The sequence below is a fragment of the Octopus sinensis genome, linkage group LG12 (genome assembly GCF_006345805.1).
Source record: "Octopus sinensis linkage group LG12, ASM634580v1, whole genome shotgun sequence".
In the NCBI taxonomy this organism is placed as follows: domain Eukaryota; kingdom Metazoa; phylum Mollusca; class Cephalopoda; order Octopoda; family Octopodidae; genus Octopus; species Octopus sinensis.
The window spans coordinates 31,932,357-31,949,320 of NC_043008.1; the positions used below are offsets into that span (position 1 = coordinate 31,932,357).

General features: G+C 36.6%; 1 protein-coding gene across 1 annotated transcript in view; it reads left to right on the forward strand.

The window, feature by feature from the left end:
- Nucleotides 1-16,964, forward strand: part of LOC115217865 (retinal dehydrogenase 2) — a 43,180-nt gene that overhangs the window by 6,924 nt on the left and 19,292 nt on the right. The window contains exons 4-6 of the mRNA XM_029787578.2: nucleotides 5,595-5,721; nucleotides 7,774-7,835; nucleotides 12,308-12,436. Of these exons, the coding sequence (XP_029643438.1) occupies nucleotides 5,595-5,721; nucleotides 7,774-7,835; nucleotides 12,308-12,436 (318 nt within the window). The remainder of the gene's footprint in view (nucleotides 1-5,594; nucleotides 5,722-7,773; nucleotides 7,836-12,307; nucleotides 12,437-16,964) is intronic.

A 16,964-nucleotide genomic window follows, 5' to 3' on the forward strand; every position in this document is an offset into this window, starting at 1 on the left:
TGTGCAGGTGGCATGTAAAAAAACACCATTTGAGCATGGCCATTGCCAGTACTACCTAACTGGTCCCTGTGCCGGTGGCATGTAAAAAGCACCCACTACACTCTCGGAGTGGTTGGCGTTAGTAAGAGCATCCAGCTGTAGAAACTCTGCCAGATCAAGATTGGAGCTTGGTGCAGCCATCTGGTTCGCCAGTCCTCAGTCAAATCGTCCAACCCATGCTAGCATGGAAAGCGGACGTTAAACGGTGATGATGATGATGAAGCATGTGTGTGTGTGCTTGCATAAGTTTTGTGAATGAGTATAGGCTTGGTACTAATGAAATGTAAGCTCATGTGAATACTCGAGTTAGTATATGTGTGTGTATTTATATCATCACTATCACCATTTTACATTCACTTTCTATGCTAGGTCCATCAGGTCAGTGACTACATCTTACTCTAGTGTCTTAATTTTGGCTTGGTTTCTATAGCTGATGCCCTTTCTGATACCAACTAACTTTTAGATTTTTAGAGTGTACTGGGTATATTTTTTTCATGGTATCAGCACTACAGAGTTTGTCTTGCACTCAGCAAAACTAAATATTCATCTCAAACCTGTTGAGAAAATTAAGCAGAAGCATGTGTTGCCTCTACTTAATTTTCTAGAATGTACTTGGTGCTTTTTTGTGCTACCATCACTACTGAGTTCACCCTTATAATTCACAGATTGAAAGAGCCTCCACCACTGAAAGAGAGAGTAGGAGAGAGAGTGATGATTTAGGTGAGGTGTTGAAAGAAGTCACAGTATGATGGGTGGAATGGATTTATTGTTCTTTACATAAATAGATACATATAGTTAATCAGGTTGTCCACGAAGGAGTTTTATCCAATGATTGGCATAGCAACATTATAGTCAACTACTACAAAGGCAAAGGTGATGCCTTAGACAGAAATAATTACAGAGGCATCAAATTGCAGGAGCAGGTAATGAAAGTCACAGAAAGGGTCATAGCTTAATTAATTAGGATGGGAGTTAGTGTAGATGAGATGCAGTTCGGATTTGTGCCAACTGATGCTATATTCCTGATTAGGAAAGTGCAAGAGAAGTATTTAGTCAAAAATAAACCTCTGTACCTGGCTTTTGTCAACATGGAGAAAGCCTTTGACAGGATCCTCCACTCCTTTATCTGGTGGTCAGTGCAGAAGCTAGAGATAGGTGAGTGGTTAGTGAGAGCTGTACAAGTCATGTACAGAGATGCTGCCAGTAAGATGAAGGTTGGTAATAAGTATAGGAATGAATTCAGTGTACAGGTAGGAGTTCACCAAGGCTCAGTTCTCAGCCTCCACCTGTTTATCTTAGTCCTCTGGGTCTTAACAGAGGAATTCAAGACTGGCTATCCCTGAGAACACCTCTACATTGTTGACCTTGCTCTTATGGCTGAATCACTACCTGACCTAGAGAAGAGATTGCCGGTGTAGAAACAAGGTCCGGAATCTAAGGGCCTTAGAGTTAATTTAGCAAAAATCAATGTCCTAGTAAGTAGGAAAACAGACAAATCATAAGTCTGTTCTGGGAGATGGCCCTGCTTGGTATGTAAGAAGGTAGAAATTCCATGCATTGTATCCAGTGCAAGCTTTGGACACCTAAGAGGTATGATAGTATCAAAAGAATAGTCTTTGCATGTGCAAAATGTGCAGGTATAACAAGCACTAAAAGTTCCGTGCTGCATCTGAGAAAGTAACAGTTCATGATATATATGTAAGTATATACATACGTACATATGTATGTATGCACGCATGCATGCATGCATGTATGTATGTATGTATGTGAGTGTACATACTCACATACATACGTATGTATGTACATACGTATGTATATACATACATACATGCGTAGACATGCATACATGCATGAGCACATACATGTACACACATACATGCATACGCACATACATACATACATACATACATACATACACACACACACACATACACACAAACTTACATACATATATATCATAAACTAACTGTTACTTTCTCAGATGCAGCACGGAATTTTGTCAGTGAACAGGTCATGGTCTCAAAGCAACAAAAATATTTTGACAAATTAAATTTAAATGTTGAAGTGAATCTAACGGTTTTTGTGTGTTTCTTAAATGGCTCATAAACACCTTCCACTCTGCAACTGTTTTCGTTCCAGCACACGGTCTCAGATCAGGTCACTTGCTATGCAAGTACATCTCCGTAATTATAAAATTAGTAATGGTTAAAATAAAATGAGATCTCATCAAGCACAAGAGAATCTTTAACTTGTACTGTATAAAGTAAATTTACAACTTTTGTCTTTTTAAAATTTTCTATCATTTCACTGTTAAATGCTTATACAATCCATTTTTAGAGTAAAATTTATAAATCATCATCTACGTAAGTTAGTTTAGTAGTGATACCTCACTTTATACTTAGGTGAGTGCTAGGCACATCGACTACTTAAAAGGGAAGGCAACCGAAAATAGTTAAGAAACACTTATGTAGACCATAGATGTAGAAAAATCAAAAGTGAGCCATTATAAAAAGAAGTTGCTGATCCTTGACTTTATAATGCAGTTTTTAAAAAGACAAGATGGTCATTGTTGGAACGTCTTTCATCATATACCTGTTCGATCGGGATTGACTTGAAGTAGAAGTAAGAGATAAAATTCACATAATTTCTTTATGTCATCATAAAAGTATTTTAGAAGATGAAAACAAGGGAGGCTACTCAAGGTAGTCAACAACTAGTTAAGCTATGATTGTCTGATCATTCCATGTCATGAACAGCTGCCAGCCAGGCTATAAAACTAACAGGGCCTGTGAAATAAGAATTTCTTTTTTGTCTTTAATTTCATGCTACCGCACTGCACATTTAATTCCGTGCTACTGCACTGCACATTTAATTCCGTGCTACTGCACTGCACATTTACATCATTTTTGCACAGTTTCAGTAATATATCTGAAAGTTCGCTTTTCTAAAAGGTTTTTAAACTTTCCCTCAATGCTTCACTATCCTGGAGGAAGGGATACTATAAGTGATTTTCCCATGACCCTTCTCCCAGTGCAGCGGAGCTGATTCAGAGAGAGAGAGAGAGAGAGAGATGTATCAACCTTAGTAGTTGACTGAGATATTTTATTTCATTGACCCCAGAAAGATGAAAGTTAAATTTGATCTCAACTGGATTTGAACTCAGAGTATAAGGAGCAAAAACAAACACTACAAGGCACTCTGACTCGTGCTCCATTAACTCTTCCAATTTCTCAAACTGATATGATATGAAACAAAATACGCTCAACACAGTTGCTCGAAAAATTGTCTGAAATTCGTTTTTATCAGCTGCTACACTCACAAAAAAAAGAAACAAAGAAAAGATATAAATGAATTATGTTGTCCAAGATAGACTGTGGTAAAAATATAAAAAGAAGATTGGATGGCTACAAATGGAATCCCTTAGTCTCAAGAACTGTTTAATCAATAACTAAGCTGATACTAAACAATACCTTACAAAGCAGCCCCAAACACCTTTGGTTACACATTTGCTTAACAAGGGTTAAGCAACACATTTAAGTCTTCTGTCACTCACTGTTGACCATCTGTTTGTGCTTGCATGCTCTAGCTTGGGCAAAGTTTAGTGTAAATCGTATTCACTATTCCAGGTCTTTTGGCTCTAGACCTTCTATGGTCTAGTCACTGACCACAGAGCACTCAACCATGTTCCAGCAACACTGGTCTTAGGTTCCAGTCCTTTTCAGGACTAACCTCTGACCCCGAGCGACTCAGCCATGTTCCAGTTCTAGCGACGGATGACCTGTCAGCCAACTATGTTCCTGATCCAGACATGACAACGGTAACTTACATCAGCAACAGACAGGACGTTCTCCAATTCTGTCGCCTTCCTCTGCCACAGTTAACACAACAGGGTCAAACTAGCCAAACATGGTTGTTATCTCATACGAGATCATTCCTAATATGTCTCTCAAACAGTGAGGATATCAGTTATGCTACAAGTGCCTTAAAACTAATCTGGCTTGATAACAGCAACTGAAAGCATTGGAATGGACACACTTAAACATCCTGTCTGATTCTCTGACAGTTCGACTAATTCACCAGCTTTGTTTCATAATTTTTACTAAACAACATTGGTATAACTACAAATAAGTGCTCTCTCCCTCGACCAACTTTGTTTCTTAATAACTTTCAGAAAAATCCATGCATTTTTTAAAATAGAATTTCAAAAAATATGTTTCAGATGATGTAGATTACGATCATGTTGGAATTTAACGTTAAAAAAAAACAAAAAAAAAAACAATGAATCCACTTACCTCATCAAAATTTATGAAAAAACAAAGTTGAGTTATCCATCATTACTTTTTTTTTTACATCAAATTCCAACATAATAATCTATGCCAATGGTTCTCAATTGGGATAAATATGACCCTAGGGAGTCCAAATAAGAGTTTGTTGCTCAAATTTATGGGCAATAAATTTGTTATACTCTTGCAAAATATTTTAACAATTTCTTTTATAGAAATCCTAATAATATTTAATTATAAAAATATCATAGGACTTTTTAAACATTGAATGGGTATGAAGGCCTATCTAAGTAAAATAAAAATCAATAGGTAAAAAAAATCATTGAAAACCACTAATCTACACCATCTGAAATTTATTTGTATAAAATTCTATTTAAAGATATCCACTTTCTAGAAAGTTAGGAAATCAAATCAAGGTCGGTGAATTATCCAAAACTCAATCTCCACACCTCTCTGAAAAAATTTCCACAAGAAATTCCATTATATATTTCTTTATTGCCCACAAGGGGCTAAACATAGAGGGGACAAACAAGGACAGACAGAAGGATTAAGTCGATTACATCGACCCCAGTGCGAAACTGGTACTTTATTTATCGACCCCGAAAGGATGAAAGGCAAAGTCGACCTCAACGGAATTTGAACTCGAACGTAAGAGCAGACGAAATACCGCTAAGCATTTCGCCCGGCGCGCAAACGTGTCTGCCAGCTCGCCGCCTTAAAGAAATTCCATTATAATCGTAATCTACACCACCTGGAGCATGTTTATTCTTTTTCTTTTATTCTTTTACTTGTGCTGGAGCACTGCCTTGAAGTGTTTTTGTCAAACAATTTGACCCCAGGACTTATTTTAAAGCCTACTACTTATTTTATTATCTCTTTGCCTAACTGCTAAGTTATGGGGACTTAGTGATGATGTCAAGTGATAATGGGTGGCACAAGCCCAGACACAAAGACAGTATATATATATATATATATATATATACGACAGGCTTCTTTCAGTTACCAAATCTACTCACAAGGCCTTGGTCAGCCCAAGGTTATAGTAGAAGACATTTGCCCAAGTTACCACACAGTGGGACTGAATCCAGAACTATATGGTTGGGAAGCAATCTTCCTACCACGCAGCCATGCCTGTAGAAATTTCATTAATAAATAGGCATTTTTCCTAAAGATTTTAAGAAACAAAGTTGTGAGGAGGTGGGCCCTTCTGTAGTTATACCACATCAGTAGAAACTATTGATTGATCTCTGTAAATTTTTATTTCATTTTTAGAGTCTGGAAACCCTTGATAATGGTAAACCTTTCAAATCCTCTTTGGGGGACATAGAATTTGGCCTATCACTACTGAGATATTATGCTGGTTGGGCAGACAAGATTGAAGGAAAGACAATTCCAGTTGGTGAGTTAACTAGTATGTGTGTGCATATGTTCATATGGGTATATGTGTGATGTGTGTGTAGCTGTGCTTTTGTATGCGTTTCTATGTACTGAATTATCTTGGTTGTGGCTGCACATACGTGTTTTTATATACACCTATGTTTGTGTGTGTGTAAATTTGATGATTTGTTTAGCCTCAGCTTAGCCTTAGTTGAACAAACTTAAAACCAGATATTCCACCATCTTCTAATGTGCAAGGAACCCAGAAATACGTTGTCCAACCTGTACTTTTTATGACAATGGGATGATATTTGAAAGAGATTTGGTTGCTGTTTTTAGCAGGCCAAAGACTGGATAAAACACATTGCCAAGATGGCTGAGGGTGTCTTGGCATCACTTACCAAGTCCTTTGATGTTGCTACTCCTCTTATGCATCTATAGCTTACACTGGGTACATCTTATGGAGTTTCTGCCTACACCTTTTCCACAGATCGAGCAGGATCATCTACCTGAAGCTGTTGTGATGTGTTCACCTTCATACTCACTAGGACTTTGGTTTTTGCAACATTGACTCTAAGGCTCTCTGATTCTAAACCTTACTTCCACACCTGAAATTTCTTCTCTAGTTCTGGTAGTGATTCTAATGAGAATAGTATCATCTCATCAGTGAACCTTGCAATGACCATGTACACACAGATGGCACTTCAGCCTGGCTTCATTCTGAAAGTGCATTTAAAGAATTAATACTTGAACTGCCTGTCCCCTGGCTGACTTGTGACCTACGTATTGTACCATGCCAGAAAAGGCTAACAGCCAACTTGCAAACATATTTACATATTTTTTTTTTGTGTGTGTGTGTGTGTGTGTGTGTGTGTGTATGTATACATACAATCAAAGGATTTTGGAACTGTTGCCATGGTAATGGAACTTGAAGTACACAGAATAAAGATGCTTGGCACAGATTGACCTTGAACTCTGTCTTGCGTTCACACTAAGTTATAACATTCTCACTCACTTCCATTGTTTATAGCTGTGCTGGTTATAACAGGGGTCTATGGCGATGAACCTGAAACCAAAGTAAAAAATCAAATATCACTTGAAAGGAACAAGATTTCAAGGTGTCGAGGAAATCCAAGTGAATGCAACAAAGCAGTTACTAGCTTTCCCAAAAAGGAGTTCCAGGAATGTTTCCATCAATGGAAACAACACTGGATAAAGTGTTTGGCTTCAGAAGGGGACTGATTCAAAGGGGATTAAATGCCAAATTGATATGTTTTGTAGTTTGCTTTTTATAGCATCAGTCCCAATACCAAGCTTTACTGTCTGTTTTGGCAGGATTTTTACCATTGGATGCCCTTCCAAATGCCAACTACCTTACAGAATGGTCTGGGTGCTTTGTATGTGGTACCAGCACTAGCAAGGTCTGCTTTGGCATGATTTTTACTGTTGGATGCCCTTCCAAATGCCAACTATTTTACAGTATGAACTGAATGCTTTTTATGTGACACTAGCTCTGGTGGGATTCATCAAGTAACTCACAAAATCCCGTAATTATATCACAATTATTGTCCAACACATACCAGTATGGAAAGTAGACATTATATGATGTGTATATATGTGTGTGCATATATATGTGTATGTTGGTGTGTGTTCCCTCGGCTTGATGTGGTTGTGACATGGTTGTAAACAAGCATCACTATCATACTAGCAGTATTGTTCACTTCCAGTCTTTCATGAAAAGCATATCTGTCCTCGGAAATATGTCAGCGTGCTTGGAAACAGATATGGGTTGGCTTGAAGAAGGACATCATCTGCCAACAAATTCCATCTGATCCTTACAAGCATGAAAAAGTGGTCGTTAAATGATGACATGATGATGATAATATTCATTCTAGTTTTAAGATAGTAAAAAGGTATTTGAAAGTGATTTGTCTGTTATTTCTAGCAACCACATCAAATTAACTGCATTGGCTCATATTATTTAGTCAATTAAAGGGTTTTGAAATGGTTACTTTACCTGTTCAAAGTAGATCTCCCACAAATCATGCCCTTCTTATAACTTTAATATTTCCAGATGGTGACTTCTTCTGCTACACCAAACATGAACCAGTTGGAATATGTGGCCAGATTATTCCGGTAAGAAGAGTTATTTTTAATATCATATCTATAAAAGGCATGATGTGTGTGTGTACGTGATTGTAATTTATGCACGTCCACAAATTAGCACACATGTCGCTTCAATTTTAGGAGGACGTTCGTCAACACCCTATCTGGGTTTTGTCAACTTTTTTTTCCCGAGGCACCCACGGATAGTGGTAAAATTCTATTTTCAGCCATAGCTTTTTGACAGTGTCTAACAAAAAAAATAAGATAAAGAAAAGTGGAAGAGGGGCAGAGAGTTTCGCAGGAAAGACAAAGTGAGAGAAGGAGAGAGAGAGAGTAAGTGACGATATTCATAAAAAATAAAATGTAAAATGTTTTTTTTTCTTAAAAACGAGATATAGTGTTCAAATTCAGGATGTTTTTGAAAGACACTATATTTTATAATCATAGTATATATACTTTCTCACACAACAATTGCAATATAGTTATTTTAAATCATTCATCTTTCTTACCCCACTCTCTCACACATTACTTTGGGTGCGAAAGAGTTTTGTTTTTATTTTATGCCGAGTAAAAAAAATGTTTTCTTGAGAGTCGATATTACTTAGTTTGGTTTGAAATAAAGAACTTGATTAGCTAAATAATCGTAACTTAATCCTGGGCAAGGCCAGGTTATACTGCTAGTTATCATTAATATCAGCACCAACAACATATTTTGTTTTTAATACTAATGAAAAATAGGTCATGCTTACAATATTTACAATTTGATCAGTTTAATCTTTGACTGGTTTTAAATTGGAAATCTGTATTTCTAAGCAAGAATGATAATACTCTTATTTTTATCCTTTGGTAACAATTTAGGAATAAAAATTCTTAATTCAAATTCAGCCTCCATATTATACTGTATATACATCAAAGAATAAGATATTTCATGATGATCAAAGATCATGCTTACTGAATCATAATTTCATCTCTATGAAAAGATGTTGATGGATTTAATAGTCCCATGTCTTATAATCTTAAATATTCTGCATATTTTAAAGTAGTCATAATCTAAATGACAGAGTCTAATCAAAATATATTGTTAATATTTTAGTCATTCTCATATCTGCCTTTATATTTTATGTTTAAATTCCATCAAGGTTGACTTTACTTTTCATCCATTCAGGATCGATAAAATAAGTACCAGTTGAACACTGGAGTCAATGTAATCAACTTGCCCTTCCATAAAATTGTTGACCTTGTGCCAAAATTTGAAACCAGCATTTTTGTCATTTTTATATGTTGATACTCACATTACCATGGAGATGATATTAATACTTTCATGTGTTTGATGTTGATATCATGTAGAGGATATTAAAAATATCATATTGACTTTGACACACAAACAGCGCTGATATTGCCATTTAAACAATATTATTTATTGATGTTAGTGTATTCTTGATATCTCTTTGTTACACTGACACTAATAAACAATACAGTATCAGATTAAGATCCATAGAGGCCCTGAGCATTTAAAAGCTCTTGGTACCCCCATACATATGTAAATCAAAATATAAACAATATTAAACCATAAAACGAATTTTTAGTTTTCAAAATAAACTAATAGTAAGATGGAAAATAATGTTTATTTTTGTATGCTTTCACTTTTTTTTTATATTTGAAAAGGTTTCTCCTACTTTTTTTAATTGCAAAGTTTTTAATCAGACCCTCAAAATTACTCTTATGTAACACAACTGCTTCTATACTTAGTAGAGATAAGGCATCTTACCTGCCTTGTTGCATAGTTGCTCTGATGGAATTTTTGCTATACTTCAACTAAAAAAAATGTCTGATCAGCACCTCATAAATGGACAGAATGAAATACAAACTCAGTTATCACCATCAATCCACAACTATGTGAAAAATAAAAATCTGAAAAGACATGCCTTGCCAAAAGCAACACCATTTGGCTATTTTCACGAGTTTCTTGACATTTCATTAGCACTTTCAGTCCACAAAATTATGAAACATTAATTACATTATTTGTTGTCACTGTCATGAAAATGGAAAGGTGAGCTGTCAGTGACACGTAAAAAGCACAAACCGATCGTGACCGTTTGCCAGCCTCCTCTGGCCCCTGTGCCAGTGGCACGTAAAAAGCACCCACTACTCTCATGGAGTGGTTGGCGTTAGGAAGGGTATCCAGCTGTAGAAACCCTGCCAGATCAGACTGGAGCCTGGCGCAGCCTCATGGCTTCCCAGACGCCGGTAGAACCGTCCAACCCATGCTAGCATGGAAAACGGACATTAAACGATGATGATGAGGAGGAGGAGGATGAATCAACTTACTTACAAAGTTACTATGCTACCACATCTGTTGTTGGCATGCTTGAAGCTGAGTCAACTAATGAGCCCTGCCACTACACTCCCTTCTCAGTGAACAACTGAATGGGACAGCCAACGTGACTAAAATATGAATGATCATGCGAACCTCTGTGGACTTTGAGGCAGTGACCAGATTCTGATTTTGTTGTATTTCCCAAGATTAATATATATAATTAACCTCTATTATTATGATTTTATTTTAGTCTTTTTTGTGTGTCAATAGCAAATACTTTTAAAAGGGGAAATATTTATTAATTGCAGAGTAATACAATGAATAATTATGATATATAACTTTATTTGAACTTAAAATACACACACACACACATACATGGCTAAATTGACTAAAGTGTTCATTTTGGACTCTGGCTTTGAAAATAGGTCAGGTGATAAACGTCATATTCCAACATGAGCACTTTCAGTAATGGTGAAGATGAGCACTTTAGATAATTTTACCATATATATACTGGGAGAGAGAAAAATAGTGTATGTATATATGTGTGTATGTATGTATGTGTAGGAAGTGAGGCCAGGCATCACTGCATATGCATGCACTGTAAATTTGCTCAGAAATAAACACCACACTCAAATGCCATTCACTGACGCATAACACTGACAAGTAAATAATACTCAGTAACATGTGAATAAATCATAAACTCTGCCCATCTTGTTTATGATTGATCAATTTTCTATGACATCACTATGACTTCATGAATACTTCAAAATTATATTTCCAATCATTTAAACCACTTCAAATATTATTTTAGCATGTTTAAAGTGATTTCTTTTGTTATGTTAACCATTTACCATTTCTGTAGTGTTCCCCTTCCCTTGGTGCCCTAAGCAGATGCTTATTTTACTTAACAGTCAATCCAGTGCTAAACTACACTAACACTTGTAAACACTTCAGTAACACCATTAAATACTTCAGTAATATCAATAAACACTACAGTAACATCAGTAATCATTACACTAACATTTGTAAACATCATACCAGCACCAGTAAACACCACAGCAACACTAGTAAACACTACACTAACACCAGCAAATATTACACCAATACTAGTGATCACTACAGTAACACTGGTAGACACTTACCAATAAATACTACACTAATAACAATAAATACTTCAGTAATACCAGTAAACACTACAGTAACACAAGAAAACACTACACAAACACCAGTAAACACTGCATGAATACCGGTAAACACTGCACTAACACCAATAAACACTGCACTAACATCAGTAAACACTGCACTAACACCAGTAAACACTTCACTAACATCAGTGAACACTGCACTAACACCAGTAAACACTTCACTAACATCAGTGAACACTGCACTAACATCAGTAAACACTTCACTAACATCAGTAAACACTGCACTAACACCAGTAAACACTTCACTAACATCAGTGAACACTGCACTAACGTCAGTAAACACTTCACTAACACCAGTAAAAACTGCACCAACACCAGTAAACACTTCACTAACACCAATAACCACTTCACTAACGCCAATAACCACTTCACTAACGCCAGTAAATACTTCAATAATGCTAGTAAACATTGCACTAACACTAGTAAACACTGCACTAACACCAGTAAACACTGCACTAACGCCAGTAAACACTGCACTAACACCAGTAAACACTGTGCTAACATCAGTGAACACTGCACTAACGTCAGTAAACACTTCACTAACACCAGTAAACACTGCACTAACACCAGTAAACACTGCATTAACACCAGTAAACACTTCACTAACACCAGTAAACACTTCACTAACATCAGTGAACACTGCACTAACGTCAGTAAACACTTCACTAACACCAGTAAACACTTCACTAACACCAGTAAACGCTGCACTAATACCAGTAAATACTGCACTAACACCAGTAAACATTACAGTTACACTAGCAAACACTACACTAGTACCAGTAAATTCTACAGTCACATTAGTAAACATCACACTAACAGTAATAAACACCATACTAACACCAGTAAATAGAACAATGACATCATTAAACACTACACCAACACCAATAAATACTACAATAATACTAGAAAACACTATAGTGACACCAGTAAACACTACATTAACACCAATAGACTAAAACATTGATGTTGTTTTTTTACAGTGGAACTTTCCTATCTTGATGTTCCTCATGAAAATTTGCCCTGCCCTGACTTGTGGTAATGTATGTGTTGTGAAACCTGCTGAACAGACACCTCTCACAGCTTTATATATGGGTGCATTGTTGGTAGAGGTAATTAGCTAACAATTTCTACTTTATTATTTAACCAGTTACCATGTGTCATCTTAAATGTCGTTCTTACATCATATTCATGTATATGTGTGTGAGTGACTGTGTATGTATTTGCAAGTGTGTGCTTGTGTGTGTTGATACATTAGACTCATTTAAGGCACTGAGCTGGCAGAATCATTACCATGCTGGGCAAAATGCTTAGCAGTATTTCATTTGTCTTTACGTTCTGAGTTTAAATGCTGTCAGAGTTGACTTTGCCTTACATCTTTCCGGTGTTGCTAAAATAAGTACCAGTTAAACACTAGGTTGATGTAATCAACTTAGCCAATCCCCAGAAATTTGGGGCCTGGTGCCAAAATCAACATTTTAGACTCGTTCTTGTCTAGTGTGACCATTAATGGGACTAAGGGTCTTATGACCAATCATATTATGCTCAGTTCCATGAATAATGGTGATATGACCATATCACAATTTGAATTATGATAAATGTTATGACCAATTATTTCATGATCAATGTTATAAATAATCTAAATGATCCTTTCTACTGGAAGCACAAGGCCTCAAATTTGAGGGAAGGGATTAAGTCGATTATGTCAGTCCCAGTGCATAATTCGCATTTATTTAATCGACCCTGAAAGGATGAAAGGCAAAGTCGACCCCAGTGAAATTTGAACTCAGAACATAGCAGCAGACAAAATACTGCTAAGCATTTCATCCGGCATGCTAACGATTCTACCAGCTTGCCGCCTTATCAATGTTATAAATAATGAATCCTTAATGGTGTTATAGTGGAAGCACATGACCTAGTGGTTAGAGCAGCTGACTTGCAATCGAAGGATTGCAGGTTCGAATCTCAGACTGGGTGATGTGTGTGTTTATGAGCGAAACACCTAAGCTCCACGTGGCTCCAACAGAAGGTAATGGCGAACTTCTGCTGACTCTTTCGCCACTACTTTCTCTCACTCTTTCTTCCTGCATCTAGCAGCTCACCTGTCACAGACCAGCGTCCTATCCAAGTGGAAAACCTATATGCCAAAGAAACTGGAAAACCAGCCCCTATGAGCCAGGCATGGCTTGAGAAGGAACAAAAACAACAACAACAATGGTGTTATAACCAATAGTACTATGACAAATGAGACTGTAAACAATAGTGGTACAACTGATGACATTAATATAAATGATATGACCAATCATAGCACCATGACTCTTTTACTTTTTTACTTGTTTCAGTCATATGACTGTGGCCATGCTGGAGCACCGCCTTTTGTCGAGCAAATCGATCCCTGGACTTATCCTTCGTAAGCCTAGTACTTATTCTATCGGTCTCTTTTGCCGAACCACTAAGTTACGGGGGCGTAAACACACCAGCATCGGTTGTCAAGCGATGTTATGGGGGGGACAAACACAGATACACAAACACATACACACACACATACATACATATATATACATATATACAATGGGCTTCTTTCAGTTTCCGCCTACCAAATCCACTCACAACGCTTTGGTCGGCCTGAGGCTATAGAAGACACTTGCCCAAGGTGCCACGCTGTAGGACTGAACCCAGAACCATGTGGTTCGTAAGCAAGCTACTTACCACACAGCCACTCCTACACCATGAATCAAGGTATGACTAATTATAGTGCGACGCATGAAAATATGACTAAAGGTGAAATGACAAATGTTAGTGCCATTTGTCAATCTGACCGATGACTGTATGACCTATAGTGGTATGATCAATGACGATACTGTATTGGACCTCTAATCTGGCTTCCAGAAATTCAAGAATACAGCACAATATCATGCAATATAATATGCCCTATATTGAGTAAACAGACCCTGTTTCTAAAGCTGGTTAATTTGCATATAGTGTGTAAAAATGATTTTGTTCTTTACTTTTTTTTAATGGATTGACAAAGATTAAGCATTCTATGCATTACAAGTGTATTAATTTTTACCTTTATCAGTTAAATAACATCATGTTTACTTTCTTCATTTAATTTTCATCCTATAGACATTATACTGTATACATGGTACTGTATAATATTTTAAGAATTTTGAATGGATTAATATCAAACAGCTACTGCTTTAGAAATGTGTCAATTTGAATTTGCTAAATATTATTCAATTTTTTTTTTCTTTTCATAGTTTATTTTATATCATAAGTATGTACTTAGGTTCTCTCCAGAAAACCTGAGAATCCAAAAATCCATTCCACTTCCAATCCCAAACTTCCGTGATATACAGCAACCAGTGATTATATGATAAATGATATGACTAATAAAATTAATAGTGTTAGTGTATGTGTAAGATGTGAGGGATTATGATGATCAGTTAAATTTCATGAAGCTATAAATCATTTGCTATTTTTCGGAATAAAAAAAAAATCTCCATAATAGTAGGCGCAGGCATGACTGTGTGGTAAGAAGCTTGTTTCCCAACCACATGGTTCCTGGTTCAGTTCCATTGTGTGTTACCTTGGGCAAGTGTCTTCTACTATAGCCTCAGGCCAAAGCCTTGTGAGTGGATTTTATAAAACAGAACTTGAAAAAGCTCTTCGCGTGTGTGTGTATATATATATATATATATATATATATATATGTGTGTCTGTATGTGTGTGTGTGTGTGTAATGGAATAGTTAGAAGCATTGTATGGACTATATTGTATAAAATTCGTGAGTAAGGCCAGAACAATGCAAAATAAATCCAAGGCAAAGCACAAGAAAACAGGCATATGAATTAATGGTGACTTACCCTGCATTCAATATTTCAGGGTTATGACCCCCTCTTCAGGAATTAGCGATTGTTGCAGATGTGTGTGAGTATGTGGGAAGTAGACATGCACTGAAGGTTGTTGATATAGTAACCAGCTAGCTTCGGCTTCCGTTGGTGTATTAATATGGCTCTAGAGATTCTAAGGATGCCTCTGTTTTGCTGTGTTACTCTGATGTGCACTGTGAACTCAAGTGTCTGGCATTTTTGTAGATGTTTCTTCATGGAAGTGTCTGTCTGCATGTGTTCTTTTATGTGTATGTGCTGTTTTCTTGTTGTGCTTCCTGTGTAGAATGCACCACATTTGCCGTTGCTGACCTTGTATACAACATAGGTCTTCTGGCACATTTTTGGGTCCTTCATGGGGCAATTTGGTCATGGGCACTCCTTGATGTTTTGAAAGGTTTTGTGAAAGAGTTATTTGAAAGCTGTTACATACTAATTTAATTAACAGGGATGTTATCTTGAGGTTTGGTGACATCAAGTCTCCTGAGATCTCAAAATTTTTCATAGATTCTTGCAGAATATAGGATAACTCTTTCCTTCAGGTCAACAATGTGAATCTCAATTCCTATATCTTTCAATCTCTTAGATAATAATTTTGGGTATTGTGCCAAGTGCACAAATTACTACAGGAGTAACTGTAAGCTAGGTCTTCCACAGTCCCTTTGGCTTCCTAGCTGAATCCTGATATTTCTCAATTTTTTTCCCATTTCTTTGATGTCCACTCATTTATCATATGGTATTGTAAGGTCTATGATCTTACACTGTTTATTTTGTTGTCCCCTGTAACCATACCTGGTCTTTTTTCTTCAATAGCATGGTCAGTCTTTATGCTGTAATTCTTATTTTCTATCATGTTCATACCACTTCCTTGCTATTTTGAAGCCACATGCTCAGCTAACATCACAATGCATTCTTTCACTTATCACAGCCTCTGATTCATGTTCATACCAGTTTCCTGTTATTTTGAAGCACACTCAGCTAATATCCCAATGTATTCTTTTTACCTACACAGTCATACCTATGCTTATACTCTTTTTGTGCTAGCTTACTGCATTCACTCAAGAGATGATTAATACTTTCATTTCCTTTCATGCAGATTCTACATTTGCTCTATGGCTGAGTTTTGTAGATCTTTACCTTTATCAGATTCATCTGATGCTTGTTCATGAGCAACTATAATTTGCACTTTGGTCTCTCATTTCTGATTTCTCTCTGCCGGTCATCTTCAGTTTGTTATATAGATTGGTCATGAAATTCCATTTCTTTCCATCTGCTTGCTCTGTTGTTCGTCCAACTATTCTAGAATTATTTACAATATTTACAATTGATGGATACTTTTTCAGTAATATTTTGAACATCTCTAGCTGCCAGTAGTATTTTTTTCTGTTCTAGTCTCAAGGTCCAAAATTTTTGGAGAGGGGTACAGTCAATTAGATCGACCCCAGTACACAACTGGTGATTACATTCTTGATTAAAACTATTCAGATAAACCTTCATTTTTATATCCTTTCTGGTGACACACAATTACTTTCTGAACATCCTATTATAATTATTATTGTCAAATGGAAGGCACCAAACTGGCAGAATCATTAGCATGCTGGGCAAAATGCTTAGTGGCATTTCGTCTGTCCCAATGTTGTGGGTTCAAATTCTGTCAGTATCACCTTTGCCTTTCATCCTTTCAGGATTGATAAAATAAGTACTAGTTGAATATTGGGGTGTATCTAATCGACTTACCCCTCCCTTGAAA